Source organism: Tarenaya hassleriana, unplaced genomic scaffold, assembly GCF_000463585.1.
Source record: "Tarenaya hassleriana unplaced genomic scaffold, ASM46358v1 Cleome4, whole genome shotgun sequence".
Classification (NCBI taxonomy): Eukaryota; Viridiplantae; Streptophyta; class Magnoliopsida; order Brassicales; family Cleomaceae; genus Tarenaya; species Tarenaya hassleriana.
This window is the reverse complement of record NW_010966881.1, coordinates 3,643,689-3,666,175: the sequence shown is the minus strand read 5'-3', so window position 1 is coordinate 3,666,175 and position 22,487 is coordinate 3,643,689. Positions and strand designations below refer to the sequence as shown.

General features: G+C 36.4%; 4 protein-coding genes and 2 non-coding genes across 6 annotated transcripts; 2 read left to right on the top strand and 4 right to left on the bottom strand.

Annotated features, from left to right (window-relative positions):
- The first annotated feature begins 3,027 nt into the window (after positions 1-3,027).
- On the top strand, positions 3,028-8,310 carry LOC104823789 (probable aminopyrimidine aminohydrolase, mitochondrial). The gene is made up of 7 exons (XM_010555510.2): positions 3,028-3,459; positions 4,939-5,047; positions 5,603-5,893; positions 6,025-6,439; positions 6,538-6,804; positions 7,295-7,917; positions 8,054-8,310. The coding sequence occupies exons 1-6, from the start codon at positions 3,104-3,106 to the stop codon at positions 7,708-7,710; spliced, it is 1,854 nt and encodes a 617-aa protein (XP_010553812.1). The 5' UTR covers positions 3,028-3,103; the 3' UTR covers positions 7,711-7,917; positions 8,054-8,310.
- Positions 8,311-8,662: 352 nt separating this feature from the next.
- Positions 8,663-8,751, bottom strand: TRNAY-GUA. The gene is given in 2 exon segments: positions 8,663-8,698; positions 8,715-8,751. It is a non-coding gene; the product is annotated as a tRNA-Tyr (tRNA).
- A 461-nt stretch (positions 8,752-9,212) lies between these two features.
- TRNAS-AGA lies at positions 9,213-9,294 on the bottom strand. Its single transcript has one exon. It is a non-coding gene; the product is annotated as a tRNA-Ser (tRNA).
- A 2,000-nt stretch (positions 9,295-11,294) lies between these two features.
- Positions 11,295-13,862, top strand: LOC104823788 (glucan endo-1,3-beta-glucosidase 8-like). The gene is made up of 3 exons (XM_010555509.1): positions 11,295-12,088; positions 12,448-12,944; positions 13,040-13,862. The coding sequence occupies exons 1-3, from the start codon at positions 11,739-11,741 to the stop codon at positions 13,657-13,659; spliced, it is 1,467 nt and encodes a 488-aa protein (XP_010553811.1). The 5' UTR covers positions 11,295-11,738; the 3' UTR covers positions 13,660-13,862.
- A 112-nt stretch (positions 13,863-13,974) lies between these two features.
- LOC104823787 lies at positions 13,975-16,729 on the bottom strand. Its single transcript, XM_010555507.1, has 7 exons — positions 16,200-16,729; positions 15,505-15,559; positions 15,252-15,326; positions 15,060-15,151; positions 14,894-14,975; positions 14,423-14,506; positions 13,975-14,338 (listed from the first exon to the last, which is right to left on the bottom strand). Exons 1-7 carry the CDS (start codon positions 16,553-16,555, stop codon positions 14,213-14,215), a joined length of 870 nt encoding a protein of 289 aa, XP_010553809.1. The 5' UTR covers positions 16,556-16,729; the 3' UTR covers positions 13,975-14,212.
- A 626-nt stretch (positions 16,730-17,355) lies between these two features.
- On the bottom strand, positions 17,356-21,735 carry LOC104823785 (TATA-box-binding protein-like). The gene is made up of 9 exons (XM_010555505.2): positions 21,101-21,735; positions 20,222-20,309; positions 19,962-20,033; positions 19,814-19,864; positions 19,653-19,697; positions 19,072-19,164; positions 18,534-18,635; positions 18,370-18,443; positions 17,356-17,686 (listed from the first exon to the last, which is right to left on the bottom strand). Coding segments are annotated over exons 1-9 (606 nt in total). The 5' UTR covers positions 21,181-21,735; the 3' UTR covers positions 17,356-17,685.
- Between the last annotated feature and the right edge of the window lie 752 nt (positions 21,736-22,487).

Sequence of the window (22,487 nt, the reverse complement as noted above, 5' to 3'; positions counted from 1 at the left end):
ACTGAATTTGAGGCCTTCACATTTGTTTTTATTTTATTTAATTATTTTTTAATGTGTTTGAGAGAGGTAGAGAGACACGTTATCACTATCAGGGGTGCGAGATCGCAGGGGGGGCTGTGATTGGCTGGGATTGATTCTTCGTGTGCAGCCAACGTATTTAATTACTGTTCTATCCTTCTTTTCTTGGTTCCTCAACTTTGGCCTCCTTATTTTTAATTTCTTTCATTTGGTTCTCGTACTTTTATTTTCTAAACTTAAGTCCACTAATCTAATTGCAACATCATTAGCTTTTTGTTGTCTCTTTTACCAATGACATTTTTAATTATCTTTACATTGATAATGTGTTTTTCTTTTATTTGATTCTTATAAATCAGTTTTATCGTGACTATGATTACACAACTTAACATCAAAATACGATGTCATTTTATATTATTGATCATACTAAAACTCATGAATTATAATTGAAAATTATTGAAAGTATTATGTAGATATTGAAATTGGTTTATATTATAATTAATTACAGAAATACATTTTTATCATAAATTATAATATTTTAAATTACAAGATACAGTGAATCATATAATAAAATATCAAACTAAAAGATTCATTGAATAACATAATAAATATCTAGTAAAAATCTAAACAAAAAGTAGAAACATAAACAATTTAACAAAATGTTTAAATTTTTAACACGTAATATAAATTATAAAAGATAAATTTGATAATTATAATCTAAGGGATTCGTGATAAGTATAATAATCTCAACACCCAAAACCTTTTTTTTAAGTAAAATCATACAATCACACTTCAAAAATCCAAAGATTCTTTTTAATCATTCACGTTAATTTTTTTGGATAACGGGGTATTTTGGACCGAAACTCAAACTAATCTCAGAGTTGAAAACAAAAGATTGAAATTACACTTTTCTCTCCAATCTGAAATTCAAACTCGGAGTAAGACATACGGTCTACGGCAACTTTGGTGCTTCTTCTGAAAATATCTCATACTAATGGGGTACTAATTGAGAAGAAACAAAACTCTTAAGGTTGAAAGAAATATTCCTAAAACCTTTGGTTCGATTCTCGTGTTTGTGGAAGAGAATGGGAATGGGAAAGGCCACGAGGCATCTAACGAACAAAGGCCCTGCTTGTTCGTTTTACCACCACTAGATTTTCTTAAGATTGGTTTCTTTTAATTTTTTTTTTTGTTCGTTAATTTAATTTACGAAAGTATCTTCGTGTTGTCGCCCAAAGCCACTCAACTAAAATCTTCGAGACTATTTATGTATTTGACTTTTTGTTTTGTTGAATGTTAACTAATAAAATATATACCAAATAAAAAAATTCAGAAGAAGAACCGACTTTCGCTTGATCTAAGAGTCATTTCTCGTTAGATTAGATTTTTCGGTTAATAAATACTACCTCCATTTCATAATAGTTGACTAGATAGTTATTTTTGTTTATAAATAAATATTGTTCTTTTATTAAGTAATTTTATAAAATAATTTTCAATTTTATCTTTCATTAAAATTACTTTAATTCTACTAAATTTTAACAATAATATATTTTTTACCATTAAATTTGTATTAAATAAGAGTATACATGATTTTTTTTATTTTTTTAAAAAGTGGGAAAAATTCTAAAATGATAGTTCAAAAACGGGGGAGTAATAAAATAGATTAAACCAATAATATTTAACATTTTAATGAGATGGATCTCATACAATATTTCTAACGAGTTTCTAAGCAAAATATCATGTGGTAAATTAGATGAGGTTGTATTGAGAAATAGAGTCAGATAATATCGAAATATTTTCGTTATTTAGGTAATTTAAAATGGTTTTCTTTTGTAAAATTTAACTAAGAGAATAAAAGCTTCAGTTTTGAATGGAAGAGGTTTTTTGAGTTTTTTAAAATCCAAAAAAAAAAAAATTAACAATTAAATTTTATAAATTTGATTTTTCTAAAAATTTAGAAAACCATTTTAGTGAAATAATTGAAAATTCTATTTTTTAATTTATAAATACTACAAAATATAAAACTAAAAACAAAAATTTAAAACAAAAAACTCAAAATAAAAAATATCACCACAATTTAATATCGGAGATTCAATTAATGTTGGGTTGGGATCCATTTTGGCAGTTCTGATGCCCATCAGATTGGGATACAAATTGCCCAATCGTTCCACAAATAACCCGAAACTATCCGAAAAATTACAAAAATATCTTTCAAATTGATCCTTATATGTCTTCGCCTTCACCTTGCAAATACATGAATATCTCGAACATCAAAAGATATCCGATATTTAAATATACAAAAATACATAGGATTTTAAACACTAAAATATAAATCCTTCATTAACAAAAATATATATAAATCCTTCAAATTTAGAATCTGTCCGTCCAATACAAGTGGATAGATGTGCCGACCGGCCGAACGCATACTTTGAACGTAAAAAAAAAAAAATCAAACTGAATGTTGAATTTTATTTTCGGAAAACAATATTTTTTTTTAAATTTACTGGATGCATTCACCTAATTTCTTCTCATAGATGTTTTTCTTGATCCTAATAAAAAAATATTTTTCTTTGCCATAATTTCGTTTGTTCTTAAGAAGATTCAGATTCTTGATCAGATTGATCTGTTAGATTTGTGGTATGTTAATGTGAATATTTTATTTTGTGGTGTAATCCAAAGATGAGATTTTAAACCACGGAAAAATAAAACTAAACGACGAGTTTTAATTTTTGTTTTTGGTTTTCAAGCCTTCAAATTTTTAAATAATTTTATAGCATAAAAAAGTATGAAAAGGGTTTTGATATTGCTATATTACTAGTAATTAATTTTTTTTTTTCAAAAAATTATGCTATTTTTTGTTAATGCAAAATAATAATCCTTTTTATTGTGGAAAGTTTGGTGTTAAATCAATTCAATAAATTTTATTTATTTTTATTATTATGGATAATTCATGTAAAAAAAAATCAGAGCAATTACGGTGGATAAAATAAGACCTAAAAAGGCAGTCCTATCAGAGCTACAACTCCTACCTTCTTTCTCAGTCAGAGACGATGAAAGAAAGAAACCTTCATCCAATCTCTCTCGTCTTATGCGCCTCCACTTCTCCACGCGCCTGATCAGCAGCTCACTCCGATCTCCACGCGCCGCCGCCGTCCCCTTCCGATCTCTCTGCGCTGACGCTGCCTCTCCGGTCGTCCGATCGGCGGTGATTCCAATGACGGCGGCCGCCTCCTCCTCCTCGACGGCGGCGATGCCTCCTATTACCGCCGTGATCTGCTCGGAGGAAGGGCTCGCGGCGAAGCTGTGGATCAAGTTCCGGAGAGAGTGCCTCTTCTCCATGTACAGTCCCTTCGCCGTCTGTATGGCAGCCGGGAATCTCAAGATCGAGACGTTCCGCCACTATATTGCTCAAGATGCTCATTTCCTCAAGGCTTTAGCTCAAGCGTGAGTTTTCTTTTGCCATCTTTCATTGTTTTTGCCGATCAGTCTTTGGAGTTGTTTGTTTCCTGTGGTATGTAGAGGCGACTAGTGGACTAGGATTATTGATAATTTGATAGTATTCGGTGGTTCTAATTCCGTTGAGAAAATAGAAGAAAGTTCTCTTTGGAATTATCCGTTGATGTTGATCAAAGAAGAACGATGTATGAGAGGTGTTAGGGGAAATAGGTGAACTGCGGTTCTTCATTGTCCAATCTAACTTGTGGAAACTTGGATATCAGTACAATAATGTTGAGTTTCTTGACACTTTTTGGGGTTGATGTGCTCAGATGAAGAATGTATATATCGGAAATGGAAGTGAGCAAGGGTTGGTTTTTTTAGGTTCTGTGTTTTCTTGAGTGGATATTTAGTGGAGTAGAGGTGTCTATTGTCTGATAGGTCAGAATGATGTCCTGAAGAAATAGTATCGCAAGCAACAACGCAATCGAGTTTCCATCTGGAGATTTTGGCCTTTCGCTTGGACGGTAACTAATTGTAGGTGCTCAAGAATTCTGTCGTGTAAGAAAGGAATTGGGACATTGACTAGCAATTTTTGTGATAATTGGACTAACTTATTGCTGCCAATGATATGGGATGAAGGTTGGGATTTGTTGAGAATATTGCTGCAGAATGATGTTGATCTTATGGAAACCCGGGCACCTTCATTTGTTGTGGTGAGCTTAGATATGTGGTAGAAAAAATCAAGGTTCTAGGTATGGCATCAAGAGAGATCAGTTGCAATTGAGAAGTTCTTTTTATAGTTTCTTTGTATTCTTGTTTTGAGCTGAGGTTACATTCTTGTTTCGAGAGATTTATAATAAAACAAAGCATATGGAGAACAGTTATTGAGATCCAAAAACATATTGTGCTCAGCATCGTGTTTCTGGGTTTTGAATATTTTTAACGTCCTAATTCACTTTGAACACCTTCTGGATTTCTCAAGGCATTAATTTCTTGCATTTAGGGTAATTGAAGGTGTTTGCTCACATTATTTGCCCCACAAACAAGATTTGAATTGTGACCATCCGGTTACTCAACCTCGATGTTCCTGCCAGTATTTTGAGTTTGTGGCCATTATGTACCGTATGAAATTTGGTGGAACAATCTGACATAGGTTTCCTTTTGATTTACATGATCTCCTGAATCAGACTTTTTTTGGTTAGTTTTAAAATTTTATTTGCAAGAAAAAAGGGGTGAATTGCAGAACTCTTATATGTTCCCTCCATTGTCTGTTTGTTTCAGCAGTTAACTTCATGATTGTATTTTGTTACTGGTGCATGTGAGAAACTGGTTTAAAATGCTTATGCAAAATTGTTGAAACTGATGATGATTGATGATGTGAGGGCTCAGATATCCCTGGTATTATGGGAAGCTGAAAAATGCATTTGGTCTTCATAATTCCTGCTTCCCTCTTTGTAATTTTTTTATTTTTATTTTGAATGTTAGGTATGAATTGGCGGAGGAGTGTGCTGATGATGATGATGACAAGTTGGCAATCTCTGATTTGAGGAAAAATGTTATGGAGGAACTGAAAATGCATAATTCATTTGTACAGGTAAGATGAGTTCTTCAAGTCATCTAATTTTCCTCTCGCTTTACCTGTTGATGTATTCCATAGTAAAGGGGAAACAGAAAGGATATTTACACATGTACCCCATAGACCGAAAGTCTAGGGCCAGATATTAAAAGGCGGAAGTTGCCCTAAGCATTTGTTTCTTGGTCACCTGGTTCAGTGCTCATTCGATGTTTTACTGTTTCTATTCATTAATGTGCCGGTTTAATTTCTTGAAAGGTTGATCGGATTATGTGCTTCAAGTGCTTTTAATGGATGTCTGATATTGTTATTCTAGAACTCAGGGAGAAGAGTGAGAGACTATTACTTCTGTTTTGTCTAAGCTACTGGATTTTCTTGGTTTTCCACGAATCTGGAAAAAGAACATTTCATATAGAAGTAATACGTGCTAGCTTATATTTCTGAACTTCATAAAGTGGAAAACTAAGTTTGGTGGAACTATACCTGGTCTGCAGAAAGGCACCGTTACGTGTACCCTCACTAATCTTCAGATCAAGTGTGATAATCTCAAATAAAATTTACATTTGAGCCATGCAGGAGTGGGGCTTAGACATTGACGAAGAGGTTTCTGTTAACTCTGCTATGTTGAGATACACTGAATTCTTATTAGCAACGGCCTCAGGAAAAGTAGAAGGAATAAAAGCTCCTGGCATGCTTGATACTCCGTTTGAGAAGACTAAAGTTGCCACCTACACACTTGGTGCTGTGACACCATGCATGAAGTTATACGCCTTTCTTGGTAAGGAGCTGGAAGCACTTCTTGATCTGAGAGAAGGGAACCGCCCTTGCAAGAAATGGATTGAAAATTATTCTTGTGAAGGTTTCCAGGTATGCAAAAATTTTGCTGTTCCACATCTCCCCTTTGAATTTTAAAAGTCTGTTCAAGAGTTTTCCCGAGAAAAGATGTCATATATATAATGAATGGTTTGTAATCATCAACTGCTAAATTATTGTATTAGGCCTCAGCAAAGCAAACAGAAGACTTGCTCGAGAAACTAAGTGTATGTATGACTGGGGAAGAACTAGATATCATTGAGAAGTTGTATCAACAGGCTATGAAACTTATAACAGAGTTCTTCCATGCCCAGCCGCTTGGTCAACCTACCATAGTTCCTCTGATCAAAGAGCACAACCCTGAAGAAGATCATCTAATGATATTTTCTGATTTTGATCTGACTTGCACTGTTGTTGATTCTTCTGCCATTTTGGCAGAAATTGCAATTGTAACTGCTCCAAAATCTGATCAGAGTCAATCTGAGCAACAAATTCATCGGATGTTGTCAGCCGACCTTAAGAACACATGGACTCTTCTTTCTAAACAATATACAGAAGAGTATGAAGAGTGTATCGAGAATGTTCTAAAGAAGGGAAAAGGTCAGACTCTTTTTATCTTTAGCCATTCGAGTTCTATACTAATCTGAGAAATATTATGTGACTTAATATGGGTCATTTTGCACGGCGATTCTCTGCAGTGGAGACCTTTGACTATGCGGGTTTATGTAAAGCACTAGAGCAGCTCTCGGATTTTGAGAAAACGGCAAATCTCCGGGTGATTGATTCTGGTGTACTAAAAGGTCTGAATCTTGAAGACATCAAAAGAGCTGGGGAACGGTTAATTCTTCAAGACGGCTGCATCAATTTCTTTCAGAAAATTGTAAACAAAGACAACCTGAGTGCAAATGTCCACGTGCTTTCTTATTGTTGGTGTGGTGATCTCATCAGAGCAGCCTTTTTTGCGGGTACGTGATTCCTATTTCATAATCCTCAAAGTTTGGAGTTTACTTAGACAGTAGAACTTTGAAATTTTGCATAGTAATCTTGGTAAGAAAATTCTTTGTTGAATCTCTTCCCTAATCTTTCTTCCGAAACTGTATTCCTGTTTTGTTTGTCAGTTTTTGAAGCTCTAGTGTCCGTTGTTTTTTGTTGAATTCTTGCCACTATATAATATCACCAAACGTCTACTCAAGGATTTCTTTGTTCCTACACCTTAGCAAAGACAAATACAAAATGTAGTTTTTGTCATAAAACCGGTCAAATACTTTATGCGTTATTTCTTCTTGATGAAAGTTCCTATCAGTTGTAATCTAGTTGTATTGGTTGATACCATCGTTGAATGTCATTTTGGCTGATTCTTTCTCTTGCGAACGATCCTCTTTCAAGATAGCCAGCCTCCGCTTAAATGTGTTACTGTTGTGGTTACTTATATTGGATTTCACATGCTTGAAACAGGGGGATTAGACGCTGTGAAAGTACATGCAAATGAATTCACATTCGAGGAGACTATATCAACTGGCAAAATCGTAAGAAAAGTGGAATCCCCCATCGACAAGGCTCAAGAGTTCAAAACTATTTTGCAAAACCGTAGTGGTGATAAGAAAAGCCTGACTGTTTATATTGGAGATTCAGTGGGAGACTTGCTCTGTCTCCTAGAAGCAGACATAGGGATAGTGGTCGGCTCTAGCTCCAGCCTCAGGAGAGTGGGAAACCATTTTGGCATCTCCTTTGTCCCGCTGTTCTCTGGTATTGTTCAGAAACAGAAACAGCATACTGAAGGAGATTCTTCTTCAACATGGAAGGGACTCTCGGGCACGCTTTATACGGCATCCAGTTGGGCTGAGGTTCATGCCTTCATTCTTGGTTGGTAGAAAACTCGGGTTTTTTTTTTCATTTCCGCGAGATCGGTTAAGAGCATTATTGAGGAGTGTTAACCGTATATACGGGATTCAAAGATTAAAAAAAAAAAAACTTCCCCAGTGGCTGATTTTATTAAAGAGCCACGCATATTGGGTCTTTGGCTTTCTTCCTTTTATCCAACAGGGACAAGAGTGATCGGTGTACAACGGTGCAGACAGGTAAGAATGCTCGAACCTATTTTGTTAGAAATTTTGGGTGCAAATAGGGTTTCGAGATTGCGATTTTTATTTTTTGATGATTTCTGGTGAATTTGTCTCTTCTTTTATGTTGTTGTTGTTGTTGTGTTGTATGTAGGAATCAAGAAATGTCAAGAGCAAATTAACAAGCTGTTCTTCTTGCATACGGTTTCTCCCCTCCCACAAGATACGTAAGTCTGCATTATTGGTGGCTCTCATACTCTTTTGACAGATTCTTTACATATGATTTTCTTCTGTGGAAGAATGATTCAGAGGGTAGTATAATAGATGATGATGGTGGTGGTGGTGGTGGTGGGATATGGATGTTGGTGACTCTTGGCTCAAATTGGAAGTGTATGTTTTTCTTTCGCTACATTTTGCCAACTTGATTTCCTATTGTTTTATATTTATTATAAAAATAAGATATCATGAAGTTTTCTATCTATATACAGCATGTAGTCATTCTAAAATCTAGATACGGAAATGGTTGGTACATGGAGAAAAACGTTCATAATGTTTTTGCGTTAATATCCTCACCCAACACTGCTTGATATTTAGATTATTCAGATCTAGAATAAAATAATCTAAGTGCGATGACGGCATTTGTTACAAAAAATATATATTTTTTTTATAATACATTGACCATTTACGAACAGAACCAGAACCGAAAGTGTGTGGTCTGTTAAACAGAGCTTCATTTTTCCTTCAAGACAAAAATAAAAAAATTTCCGACCTGCCGGATTCGAACCAGCGACCTAAGGATTTATCTGCGTGTACGACTACAGTCCTCCGCTCTACCAACTGAGCTAAGGTCGGACATTAATTGTGATTAAACTTACCAAATAAAGAGAAATAAAATCAGGATTTGTTGAACTTAATTCTGGTATTTTTTTTTAAAGTTTTGCTTTGTATCAAACTAGTGTTGGTCATGATTTCGAGTCAACAATCTAATAAATTTTACTAAACTAAAATTAACTTATGATTCAATTTTTCTAAATTTTTATAAAGATATATATAAAGAATAATCTAAATATTTTCAATAGAAAATTAGCTGATATATGTAATAAAATTAGAAGTGAAAATATGTATTATCTGAATAGTTCAAACCAGATTGTTAGAAAATTCTCTCATATCCTCTTTTGTTTAACCAGAGATATCCTTCATTCCCGCATTTTTCGTATTTTTTGGGATTCAATAAAAAAATATTCCCGTTCGAACTTCGATATCTCTATCTATACACATGAGAACAACCAAAAGAATAGGAAAGATCCAGATGACGTGGACGGCAGGATTCGAACCTGCGCGGGCAGAGCCCACATGATTTCTAGTCATGCCCGATAACCACTCCGGCACGTCCACTTTTTTCTTATTTTGCTTGCAAATCACATATTAGCTCACGTGAGCTTCAAGATTTTACGAAGACTCTAACTCGTGAAGAGGGTTTGATCGTTGGAACTCCACTTCTTTACACGAGAATCTGTTCTGTTCTGCATTTTCCAAGTTGTATCTTTCATATCCTTCTTCGCTTTTCATCTGTAAAAGAATTCGGCTTGAACTCTTCTTCTTCGAGTTCTTTGAACGTTGACAGATTAGACGTTCGGATCACGACAATTCAAACAGTCTTTGAGATGGCGATTATGAACAATTTAATCCACATTTTTACAATACCTTCACAGAAAAATTAGGCATCATTACTTACAAACTCGTTGCGTAGATCATCAATCAGTATTTGCATTCAAAACATAGAAGTATTTTCTTCCATATTTTATTACTTTGAATCTAATAATATGATTTTTAAAAAATTACATTCATCCGATATATTATTCAAATCGATTTTACCATATACATGAAACCTTAAAATTATAATACGTGAATTGAAATAGAATTTGAAAAAAAAAAAAAGAATTTGTCCATTTGTGCATCATTGATTCTTGAAATATGTTCCTTTTGACCATCTGCGAGGAGAATCTCCGCGTCTTTGTAATTTTCTTCACACGCTCCTCCAAACGGTCGCATTCCTCAATCTCCTCCATGTAATTTATATATATATTTTAATTTTTTTGCTGTATATATATTTTAATTAATACTTTGTACTATTTTTTTATTATAAGTTATTATATAAATAAGATAAGTTTTGGGAAGTGATTTGGAAAAATGGTATTGGACGTATTAAAACCTTTTATCTGGTGTTTTGTCTCTCTTATACCTCATGAGTAATGAATTTTTATTTCAAAATTTCAACTATTTTTTTTTGTTTCAAATTAAAAGTTCGAAGATGACACATTGTCACACACGATTGGGGGTGCTAGCCATAAAAATATTTTTAAGACGATATCTTTAATATGGAATAAGAGGGACCAATAGAGAGATGCGTAAACAAATAAACAACTATTTATGATTCCCGTAACTAATAATGAGGATGATATTATATATATAATCAGGGCTTGGAGTTTCGGTTCGGTTTTTCGGAAGCAAACCGAACCGAACAAAAAAAACGGTATTTTTTTCGATCTGAATCGTTCTAAATTCTCGAACGGTATTATTTTTAGAGACCGAATTTTTCGAAACCGAAGCGAACCGAACTTTAAAAAATTCTGAAAAACCGAAAATTTTTAAAGAAAATCTATCTTTTTTTAAATAAAAACCGGAACCAAACCGAATCGGTACTGAAACCGAATCGAACCGAACATAATATAAAAACCGATTGGTACCTATTTTTGTAAAACCGAAAAAACCGAACAGATGCATTTCCATTCCAAACTCGAACTGTTTTCCGAAACTGTCATATGTAACATATGCAAGATCCAAACTTATATTAAAAAATTAAATTAAATTATCTAAATAAAATATAAAGATTATATATATATATATATAACTATAATTTTACATAATTTAATAAAATTATAATCATTGATAATTTGAGATTTAAATGATTTTGTATATTTTTTTCATTAGTAATATAACATAACGCCTGTATTATTTATAATTTTAGATTTCTTCAGAAATATTATATAAAAATCCGCAATGGTGTACTAACCGATTGAATAGATGAAAGTTTTGTGTAGCATCGGAGTTCGTGACACATACATGTACACATACACATAATACGCATGCGCACACACATACACGCATGCGGCATATACATACATTGACACACGAACACACATACACATATATAACCACGTTGTCCAGCCGTGTGTAAGAACGCCGCTTCTAGAATTTCTGACAAAGGCTGAGATATCACATCACATTGGTCGGTTCCTCAAATCATTGAAATATAGCCGTTATATTTTCTATTAAATTATTCCTGTATTAATTATTCTCACTTCCACTAAATCAACCCCACAATTTTTTTTTTGAGAAAACAGTTTCCTCTTTTCGTTTTCTTCATAACAAATCTCTCTCTCTCTCTCGATTCATCCATCTTTCCCATTTTCTTTACTAGATTTTCCCAGATATCATTTGGATTCAAATCTGATATATATTTTTTTGGCTCTTGATAAAGTTTGTTCTTTGTAATTGGCGGTTTCAAATTCGTGATTTTCCATTAGATTTGTTGCATCCTGTTTCTTCACGTTTGCAATAATACAAAACAGAGCAGTTTCTACATTCTCTTCCTTTTCCTTTCGATTCGATCTCTTTTATCGGATTCCGAAGGTTTTCCAGGAAAAGAATCGCTTCCGTGTCGCCGATCTTTCGTGACCCATCGCCAAAAGCTATCCTTTTTACTCTCTCTCTCTCTCTCTCCGCTCAACAACTTTCCCAGAAAATCTCTCTTTTCCGAGGAAAAAAAAAACAAATCCATGACGGAAAAATCCAAACTTTTGTCCCTAATTGCATATCTAGCCCTCATTCCGCTTCTGGGTCTCCATTTTGATCCCGTCAATGGGCTCGGCGTCAACTGGGGAACCATGGCGACTCACAAACTGCCGCCGAAGACGGTGGTTCAGATGCTCAAGGACAATAACATCAACAAAGTCAAGCTATTCGACGCGGAAGAATCCACCATGAAAGCTCTCGCTGGTTCGGGCATGGAAGTGATGGTGGCGATTCCCAATGATCAGCTTCGAGTAATGGGAAGTTACGATCGAGCCAAGGAATGGGTACAGAGGAATGTCTCTCGTTATAACTTCAATGGCGGCGTTAATATCACGTAAGTCCTCCGTCTGTTTTGTTGTGACTTTGTCTGGTTATGATCTGATTGCGTATAGAACTTCTGTTTGAATGTGTTCCAGATAGGGAAAGTGGATCTGAATCTGTTTGAAGGTGTACAAAATTTTGGTGAATGCAAATTAACATTTTCATCAAACTTAGAACCCTAATTACAGTTCTGATTATGTCTCTTCTTAAACTGGTCGTTTCTGTGAATTTCTACTTGAACTGGTTCTTGCAAGTATGAGACGACATTATATGATTCTGACAATGCATCTGATCTGTCTATTGCATTATACATTTGATGTTTATGTAACTTCAGATGCTAAATACTAGTGGATTTGGATGTGTTTCAAACAGGTTCGTAGCTGTCGGAAACGAGCCTTTCCTGAAATCCTACAACGGATCATTCATAAATCTCACGTTCCCTGCCCTCCAGAACATCCAAAACGCTCTAAACGAAGCCGGCTTAGGAAACGTCAAGGCAACGGTCCCGTTGAACGCCGACGTATATGATTCGCCGGCAAGCAATCCCGTGCCATCTACCGGGAGGTTCCGACCCGATATCCTCGGCCAGATGACCCAGATTGTCGACTTTCTCGGCAAGAACAATGCCCCTTTCACCATCAACATCTACCCTTTTCTCAGTCTTTACGGAAACGATGACTTCCCTTTCAACTACGCTTTCTTCGACGGCGCTACTCCCATCATTGACAACGGGATCGAGTACAATAACGTCTTCGATGCTAACTTCGACACCTTGGTCTCGGCTTTGAAAGCTGCCGGTCACGGAGATATGCCCATCATAGTTGGAGAAGTTGGTTGGCCAACCGAGGGTGACAAGAACGCGAATAATGGTAACTATTCTATGTTACATATCATCACAAATCCTGTATTTTTTTTCTCTCCCCTGTAACCAATCTGATGTAAATATGTGAATCTTTTGTTGCAGGCAATGCTTTTAGATTCTACAATGGACTTTTACCGAGACTTGCAGCCAACAGAGGCACACCATTGAGGCAAGGTTACATCGAAGTATACTTGTTCGGGTTACTCGACGAAGATGCCAAGAGCATTGCCCCGGGAAACTTCGAACGACACTGGGGAATCTTCAGATTCGATGGGCAACCAAAGTTTCCTTTAGATTTATCGGGTCAAGGCCAGAACAAGCTACTGATTGGAGCGCAGAACGTGACCTATCTCCCGAGCAAGTGGTGCCAGTTCAACCCGCAAGCCAAAGACATCAGCAAACTGGCAGACAACATAGACTTTGCCTGCACTTATTCCGATTGCACGGCTCTTGAGTATGGATCGTCGTGTAACGGTCTTGACGTGAATGGAAACGCTTCATACGCATTTAACATGTATTTCCAAGTGAAGAACCAGGACGAGGACGCTTGTTTCTTCCAAGGGTTGGCCGCCATTACCACGGTGAACATTTCTCAGGGCCAGTGCAATTTCCCCATTCAGATTGTTGCTTCTTCTTCTGCTTCATCATCTTCTTCTTCTCTGGTTCTGTTGATGGCCGGGATATGGTTTCTCTGGTTACAGGTAATAATGTTTTTCTCTTAGATTCAGTGCTCGGAACTCGGGGAGAATTTTGGTTGATTCATTCATGATTTCATGAAATTCTTTTGTCAATCGACTGAATCATATATAGTAGTGATTCATTCTTTTAGTATGGAAAATCATTGAAACTAAGAACTAAGATTCGTTGAACATCTTTCAAGTTCGGATTGTTGCTTAGTTCCCGATTCAAGCTATTGTGTTATATATTTGGTGCTCTGCATTGTTCGGCATTTCCTGAAAACACTTTCTTTCCGAAGAGCTTCCACCAAGCCTCAAGCCTAGCCTGAATCTTGTGGATCATCAGTTAAGAGTTTGGAGTTTGTCAATGGTTGATACAAGGCTCTGAGTTTCAGGTTTAATACAAAGATTTTAACGTGTTTATATACATCTGACTGCATACTAGTCCATGATAAATGTGGACAGTTCGAAAGTTAGACTATAATGGCGGTTCTACAGAGCTTTAGATTTAGCGAAATCAGAGCCAAGCTTGCGTATTTACGAGTCTTCTGAACCGTCCATCCATCCATCCATCCCAGCGCTCAGGAAAGAAGTGCTGCTAAGGTTCGGATGAGGGCTTTGCTAAATACTGACGCCATTCTTCCGGCATCCCCTTTTTCGATCTCAGCATCCCTATCGCTGCATTCGTTAACGGTATCGCAAGAATATCGTAGTCTTTTGGTGCCTGAAACGATCAAAACAGGCCTCATATTACATGAAACCGATCTACAGGTCGACTTCTAGCTAACTGGATGGAACAGTGAAGTACCTTTGGGACTTTGATTATCTTCATGTTTGCCTCGTCTAGCGTCATTTGACCTTTCCTCGAGTTGCATCTTGAGCAAGCAGCTACCTGTATGACAAGAACAGCCCGAGAAATGTACAGATCGAATAGCGATTGAAGTAGAGTACTGCATCTGAAAAAACTTTGTTCCACGATTGGATATTTTAAGAGAAGAACATTCTATCAAAAAAATTCCTGCACTTGAGAAATCTGGGGGGATCTCTGAACATGGTTCAAGGTATGTTCTTCCTCCAAAGTTTGATCAAATTTTGTGACGGATGCCAACCTTCTCTTAAAGGCGGCTATACAACTCAGCGGTTAAGCATCAGGCCTGGCCGACCGCTCCCCTTGGCTCGTTATTTGCTAATCTAGAACTATACTCAGTCCAGTTTTCGTTCTTTGTATAGAATGGACGCGTTTCAGCAAGCTAAGAATATCGGTATAGAGCTATCTTACCAGATTTTCCCACTTCCATTCTCCACCTCGAGAAATCGGGAGAACGTGATCAATGGTCAAGTTTTCACGAGTAGAACAATACCTGTAAATAAAAATAATGCCAGTCAGTTCAGTTCCTTATGAGAAAATAACAGTTCACAGTGCTTGGACACAGAACAATACTCACTGACAAGTGTAATCATCTCGTAGTAATATATTTTTACGACTAAGGGAGTTTTTAACTCTTCTCCTTTTCACAACCTGAAGCAGATGTGGAACCTGGACCCATACAAGAAGAAACTTATGAAAATGTGCTTGAAATTGCCAAAAAAAAATAGAAAACAAGAGAAAATACAGAGTACTTTCATAGTTTGCGTACCCTTAATACAGCCGGAATATAGTATGAACCGCTGGGAGAATTTACTGCTTGATCATAATACTCTAGAACATCGGCCTAACGAAGGAAATACCGCAAAGTTTTAAACTTTAGACAACCAGATTTTCCAAAGATTGTAGTATTACAACACGATTATCATTAGACGCTCATGTCTTTCCAAAGCATAAAGTGTTAAATTCTCCCAAATGGGCGAAAGTTATTCAAACTAGTCACGGTCTATATCGGTTGGCCTGACCTTCTCCATGAACTCCAGACAGATAGCACGTTTCCAGCATACAACATTGACAGGCCTGAGGTAATAAACAAGATAATTGGATTACCAGGGACACTGACAATTTCTTCAAGCAGCAAAAACAACATATATTCGACAATATAAACCGCTACAAAAGATCAAACATCACACCGATAACCAGCAATGAAAGAGGATGGAAGCAGAAGTACAGAAACGTCAGTTTCTCGTCCAATCTAGCGTACAAATATCAGTAAGGAAGGCTAAATCACCAGCTTAGATATGCCTCTAATCAATACAATTGCTCGAAACCCACAGCAGTTTCAGAACTCAACCATACTTTTCATCAAAAGCTCTCTCAAGCATCAACAATTTGGACACACTACTACACAAGATACAGGTATTCCTGGGTTTCAGAAAAGTCTCCCTAAGGGACCTCATCATTCCACGGTTTCCCCATCAGATTAAGAACATGATAAGCTCTCATTCAGTAGTTGAGTTGTCACATAAAGACCATGCATCCAAGAAACTGAATCCATGTCGGGCATTGATAAAGACTTGAACTTTTCATACCAAAAAAAAAAAAAGACTTGAACTTTAAAAATTTCGTAACTGGGGTCTAAATCCTGAGTTATTTACAGAAATGGAAGGAAATATCAAACTCTGAAAAACATGATACAATGATCCCTGTGAAACAGTACCTGTAAGATATATCGAGAACCAAGCCTCTAAAGCAAGCTAGTTCATCTGTCTCAAACCCATCATCATCTCCATCAAAAAGAACATCATCACCATCATCGTCTACTTCGTTTGAACCAAGATTCTTCTCAACCTTATCCAAATCCCTAGATTTCTTCCTCGAGGAAGAAGAAGAGTAAACCCTCGTTCTGAACTCGCTAAACCTCAATCTGCTCCTCCGGAGACGAACCGACAGGGACCCACCGGCGCCGTAGGAAGCAGCGTGAAGACTCAGGCGAAATGGGTCTTTCGAATCGAACCCAAAAGACATACCTTCGCTGCTAGAGAGAAGCTTCAATCTCGCCGAGAAATGCGCCATGCCTACGTTCGATCACAGCGAGAGAGAATTCTGAATTGAGTGATTTTCTCAAACCGATCGCTCTATTGCGCTCTTGATCGTGCTCTGAAAGTGAAAATGAAGTGGGAGACGTTTGTTTCCCGAGAAAATTGGAGAGAATTTTTTGGCGAGAAAATAATATGAGCTCAAAAAGCCGTTATCCACAAATTAGTAGCTGCATTTTCAATTTGTAATCGAAATATCTCTCTGGAGAATAAATGACGAATATACCCTTCAATGCGAAGGGTATTTCCTCCAAACAGTCACAAATCATAATGCCACGTCATTACATTTTCATATTGCTTAGATTTATTGAATTATTAACCTCGGACCAAATTAGCGTTGGACTTATTTTAAACCGGTTCGGTTATAGACTAAAGAATGAGCGATTATGGTCCGCTTCGGTTATCTCGGTTTTTATACAATTTTGGTTTACCATGGTTAAAAAAAGCTTAAAATTGAAGCGATCCCAAGTTAAATTTGGTTACAGTTCAGTTTTGTTCATGATGTTACAATTTATTTATTTATTTTTTAAAAAAAATCATCATTGAATTCCAGAACAGAATCCTTGAGATGTTTATAAAATTGTTATTTTACATTTAATCAGATACCCGGAGAGTATAGCCGGAGAAGTCAGGAGATGTCCGAGAGCGACGATATAAAACCCGAACCCGAACCGAAGAATCGGGTATCTCATGTTGAACTCGATGTCGTCGACGGATACCCGTTTCCCGGATCTGAGATTCAGGTAACTTTTTCTGCGACCCCTGGTACAAATGGCGTGTTCAAAAGGTTCACTTTGTCTTAGACATTACAATACAAAAGTCTTATAGTTCTTACAGAACAGGACAGAAAGACCATTTTGTCTGGAAACCAATTCGGAAAGTTGCAAAACCTGAGAGAGCCAGAAAAACGTGACCGTTCAAAAGGTCTAAACAAAATGGGAGTGTTCCCCCCAAATGAAGATTCAGTTTCAGCTTCTCTTTTTCCCCGATCCCACAATCCATAATTACACAAAAGGGCGATATAAAGGTGACTACACTCGTTGTTTCGGATACAGCAAACGCTACAAACCCGGAAAGACCCAGAAGCCGGAAAAAGTCGCTCACGGATCTGCATGCAAACGACGTAATGCTTTCAGCGGAAAAAATTTTGCACAATGGGAACATCGGATATGGAGAAAAGAGTTCGAAGAGGCCTCTGAGTTTATCCAGAAATTCTTCACAAAAAAAAAGGCCTCAATGTTCGTTAGTATATGAATGAAAAAGCAAAGTTGCGGGTATCATAACTATTAGGGGTGGTCATTTCGGCCTTCGGGTTTCGATTTACTTATTTCGGCTTTAGTAAAACTATAATCATTCAGTTTTTTATATAATTTTATTTGGTTATGTTTCGGTTTGGGTTAGGTTTTTATTGCTAAAAACATTCATTTTTCAAATAAATTTTCAGTTTTTTCATTTGGTTCGGTTTAAGGCCGGGTTCAGTTTTGTAAAAATTATGACCATTTGGTTTTTATATCAGATTCGGTTCAAATATCATATGCATTATTCGGTTTGGATTGAGACGGTTATCCACCCCCTATAGGGATACAAAATCCTACAATCTTCGACATTTGATGGAAACCAGCCTAAAGTTTGCATCTTTTCATGGTTTTAAGCACCCATCTAATACTTTTGATTTTGATCGAGTCGAATCAAATAAAAATTTCTCAGGAATTAAATCCCTAAACGAAAAAAAGTGAATATGCAATTCGTAAAGATGCACAAGTGTAAGACTGGTTAAGGAGAGAGACTTACCATTGCTGGACCTTTCTGAATTCTGTAAGCACAGGGTATATATTCTCAAACGCTGTGTATGTGTCATCCCTCACCTTTAGAACCAAAAAAAGTGTTAAGTTTCAAAATTCTAACCACATATGGCTCTCGTTATGAACAATGAGAGGGAAGAAAAACCGACTTACCTTGGCCCCGGTTATCACAATCTTACCCGAGACGAATATGAGAAGCACAATCTTTGGTTGCTTCATTCGATAAATAAGGCCTGGAAAGAGTTCTGGTTCATACTGTGATTTTTGGAAAAGAAGACAAGTTATATTGATACTTAATCTAGCAGTATCTTAGGAAAGAAAATTTGCACAGGCATCCATCTGGAAATACATAAGTCCCTTTTTTCAGCTAAGGACAAAGAAGTAACAATTCAAACCTGCAACCAGTTTTCCAATGTTATTTTGGACGGGACGGTTTTTTTTTTTCATTTCTTGGTACGTGAATCATAATAAACCTCTGTTCAACATCAATTCTAAATAATTTGGATTCTCGTTTTTTATTAAAAAGATGGGATTTAAGAGCTCAAACCTAAAAACAAATCCTTATGAGTTATGAGCACTTTTTTTTCCCTAAAATAGGGATAGTAAATCGACCAACAAATCCCATAGAGATTGAAAACCCTAAACAAGAGAAAAGGGTTATCATAAATAAGAGATATTGACAATAACTCACACTTGAGAAAGCACCATGGGAGTAAGCGAGACCTTCCAGCCTGATAGGGAACTTAACGTCACAGGATCCGACAATATTTTGGATCTTAAAGTCCTAACAACACAGTTTAGGAAAACAGATCAGGGAAACCGACAAAATACAAGCACACTGTCCACATGCTTCGGCATATATATTATCACAGATGAACAACAGAAGCTTGCATTAGGTATTTATATGAAAGGACATCTTATATCCGTTACAATCCATGTGTAAGTATGTGCTCATCCTTCTGCGCACAAAAGGCATCCATTTATGTGTACAATGTCGATAAACATGTCATGTATATATGCTTTGAATGTAATCACATATGTACATCAGCACATGTATGGGAATGTAAGTGATCCCACATACATGCATCTGAAAACACACACATAAACGACACCATGCCGCTGGATGGCAGGGAGAGGGGTGATACATGCCTTATATTTAATTTTCTCTGTAAGTGCTACATGTAGGCTTCTTGGATTAATACACGATGCAGGTTATCTCTTAATCATTCATGCATTACCTTTCGACAGTAAAAAAATGTGAAAAAATAATACCTTAAATTTAGCTGGAAACCCAAGCTTCTGGATGATCCGAGCATACTAAAAAAACACAAATCATTCACATGTTATTAAAGTATTAAACCCAAAACCGATAAATTTTCAGGGACAAGAAAACTGAAACCTATAAATAACATTAAAACCGGAATTTCACATACCTTCCTAGCGGCAAGTTTTGACTGCTGCTCGCTCTTTGCACCCGTGCAAACCTAAAGTGACGGAAAAAGAACTCAGTGTACACACATTAGAGGCTCAGATGTAAGTCGTTAAGTGACAATACACACAAGAGTCAGTAAGAGGACTCACCATCTTCCCTGAAGCAAAAATCAGAGCTGTAGTTTTTGGTTCCCTGATCCTCATAATCACAGCAGCAAAACGCTGTACGGTATTTTATCATGAAAGTAAGATGGAAACTCACCATGCATAGAAATATATAGTCGTACCTCTCCTCAATAAACATGCTGATAACAGACTTTTGCAACAATGGAAAGACATATACTAAACAACTAAAATGTCTAAAGAATAATATACGGCTGAAATGAGTCTGAACAGAGGGTATCACATACCTTGGGGTTATACTCTGCATTACGAGCCTGCAAAGCAATTTGCTTTAACTCCAATTTGCAATCTAAGTTAACTGTTGACACAATATTCCTACGAAGAAACAATCAAAAGTCAGGAAATGGATCCAGATTCCAGAAGATTTTGCCACGGGAGGAGAGACAATTCAGGCACAAATCAATATGGTAACCCACAAGGATTGTTCAAGGCAGATCAGTCAAGCATCTGCACTAAACGGTTGCATTGCATATCCTAGTGAAACTAGCAGATACCAATATCATACACTGGTCAGATAAGAAATGTAATGACTTCTGAAAAGAACCTGGGACGAAACATCACATTACACAAGTTTTATTTTGGCTTTACGGAGGGTTACATTACTTTTGAAACTTAAAATTCTTCCCTTTATCATGTCTTAGCATCCACATTTGGATCCAACATCAGATGTAAATGAAACTTTCTCTCCATAGTGGAATTGAAAAGGACTGCTAACTTGGCTATGTCTACCTACATGCCCACAAAAGAAAACAATATGCTGTATCGCCATTCAGCCAACAGCAGTTTTATCAAAAAAAAAGTACAAGCACTATCACTAGAAAGATGGATTCACTTGCGGTTTTCAAAACAATTCAATGGGAAAACAACAATCGAGCAAATAAACCTGCAAAAACCTAATTCTTTCATTGTCTTCCCTCCCAAAAATCCTCGAAAGTAGAAGATCCCTATACTATACGAACTCGAACTTTTTCCTGCACAACAGGACCCATCTGCAGATCATCCTCAAACCAAAATCCCAAACTTTTCTTCAGTTCTTTCTCACGGGGAACCGTTCTGACGCATGGCAACAAAAAGGGTCAAAACTTTTGTAAGTCAAAGAAACTTACTGCAGGGTGGGAACGATGCCTGAGGGATGCTTAGTAAGATCAACAGGTTGGTTACCTTCCAAGCCACCTTGTTCAGCCATCAACGGACTGTCTACTCCTCAAATCTCACAAATATCCCCAAATCTAACAAAAATTGACGAGAGCAAAGGGTTTTCTTCTACGAACCAAAATAATCCTGAGTTTCTGCTTCTGCAGCTAAATCCTATGAATTGCAAATTCTCTTCCTCTCTCAGATCAACCCTAACTCCAATCTCTCACCCCAAAAAAAAAAAGATGAGAATCCAAGTTTCCCAAAATCAAATCTACAAAGCCCTTTTACCCGCCGGGAAACACAAAAGAGCGACGCTTATTCTCCGCCGAGTTTTAGCTACGGAGCGATCACGACGATCAATTATGATCCTTTGTAGAATCTAGGGTTTCGAGAGGAGGAAGGAGAAGAATAGAAGCAGAGAAAGATGGAGAAAATCAGCGAGAGAGCAAATCGGAAAACAAAGAGGGAAATTTTCGAATTTGTGCGTCTTTTATAGAGTTTGGGTCTCAAATGATCGAGAGACAGAAAGAGACGCAGAGATTTCAGAGGGATTTAAGGATCTGCGTTTGTGGCTTTTCGTCGCGATAAGAAATGTCCGAGACAGAGTGTTAGAAGCTGTTTGGATGCGGAGCTTCATGTATCCTCGGTTGGGGTTTAAAAGGTTGACCGGCTAGTGGAGGTTTTAACCTGTGAGGTGTTGCGTTGAGGTTACCGGGTTTCCCCGGTTAGCTTCGACGCATTTTTTTTTTTTTCTGTTGCGGGTTGTTAAAACTTAAAATGTTCCAACAATTTGAATAAAAACAAAAATCTAATAAAATAAATAAATATTTTTACGAAAATTAAACATAAATTAAATTTAATTCATAAATATATAATATTAATATAATTGAATTTTAAAAATATCTGAAATCTAAAATATATCACAAAATATAACAATATTTCATCACAAAAGTACAATACAAAGAAATCAATATATTAATATGCTTTTTATATAAACATTATACAACGATTATACCACTGCTATTCCCATAATTTATGTATTAAATACCTACCATTAAAATGATTTGAAAATAAATATACCATCGATCGTTAGCAATATATATACAGAGGGAGAAAATAATAGAAATGCGTAAACCCAGCATAATAATAGAACTACGTGCAATGATTAAGTGAAATCATACTTAAACAAAAACAATAATAATAAGAAGAAGTGAAATAATAATAACCATCGTAAATCTTATAAATTATTTTCCCAACTGATCATACCCGCGTAACTAACGGTCAAAATTCATAAGCGAATAAAAATATTCTGGGAAACGATGTCGTTTAGCTGGTCATCTTTTTCTCCTCTTTCCC

Coding starts and splice junctions, on each gene's coding strand:
- LOC104823785 (XM_010555505.2), bottom strand. CDS start 21,180: ATGGCTGAACAAGGTGGCTTGGAAGGTAACCAACCTGTTGATCTTACT. Junction 20,310..21,100: donor GGCATCGTTCCCACCCTGCA/GTAAGTTTCTTT, acceptor GTTTCTTCGTAG/GAATATTGTGTCAACAGTTA. Junction 20,034..20,221: donor ATGCAGAGTATAACCCCAAG/GTATGTGATACC, acceptor AATACCGTACAG/CGTTTTGCTGCTGTGATTAT.
- LOC104823787 (XM_010555507.1), bottom strand. CDS start 16,555: ATGGCGCATTTCTCGGCGAGATTGAAGCTTCTCTCTAGCAGCGAAGGT. Junction 15,152..15,251: donor ATATTCCGGCTGTATTAAGG/GTACGCAAACTA, acceptor GTATGGGTCCAG/GTTCCACATCTGCTTCAGGT. Junction 14,976..15,059: donor CGAGATGATTACACTTGTCA/GTGAGTATTGTT, acceptor TTTTATTTACAG/GTATTGTTCTACTCGTGAAA.
- LOC104823789 (XM_010555510.2), top strand. CDS start 3,104: ATGCGCCTCCACTTCTCCACGCGCCTGATCAGCAGCTCACTCCGATCT. Junction 5,048..5,602: donor TGCATAATTCATTTGTACAG/GTAAGATGAGTT, acceptor TGAGCCATGCAG/GAGTGGGGCTTAGACATTGA. Junction 6,805..7,294: donor CAGAGCAGCCTTTTTTGCGG/GTACGTGATTCC, acceptor TGCTTGAAACAG/GGGGATTAGACGCTGTGAAA.
- LOC104823788 (XM_010555509.1), top strand. CDS start 11,739: ATGACGGAAAAATCCAAACTTTTGTCCCTAATTGCATATCTAGCCCTC. Junction 12,089..12,447: donor AATGGCGGCGTTAATATCAC/GTAAGTCCTCCG, acceptor TGTTTCAAACAG/GTTCGTAGCTGTCGGAAACG. Junction 12,945..13,039: donor TGACAAGAACGCGAATAATG/GTAACTATTCTA, acceptor CTTTTGTTGCAG/GCAATGCTTTTAGATTCTAC.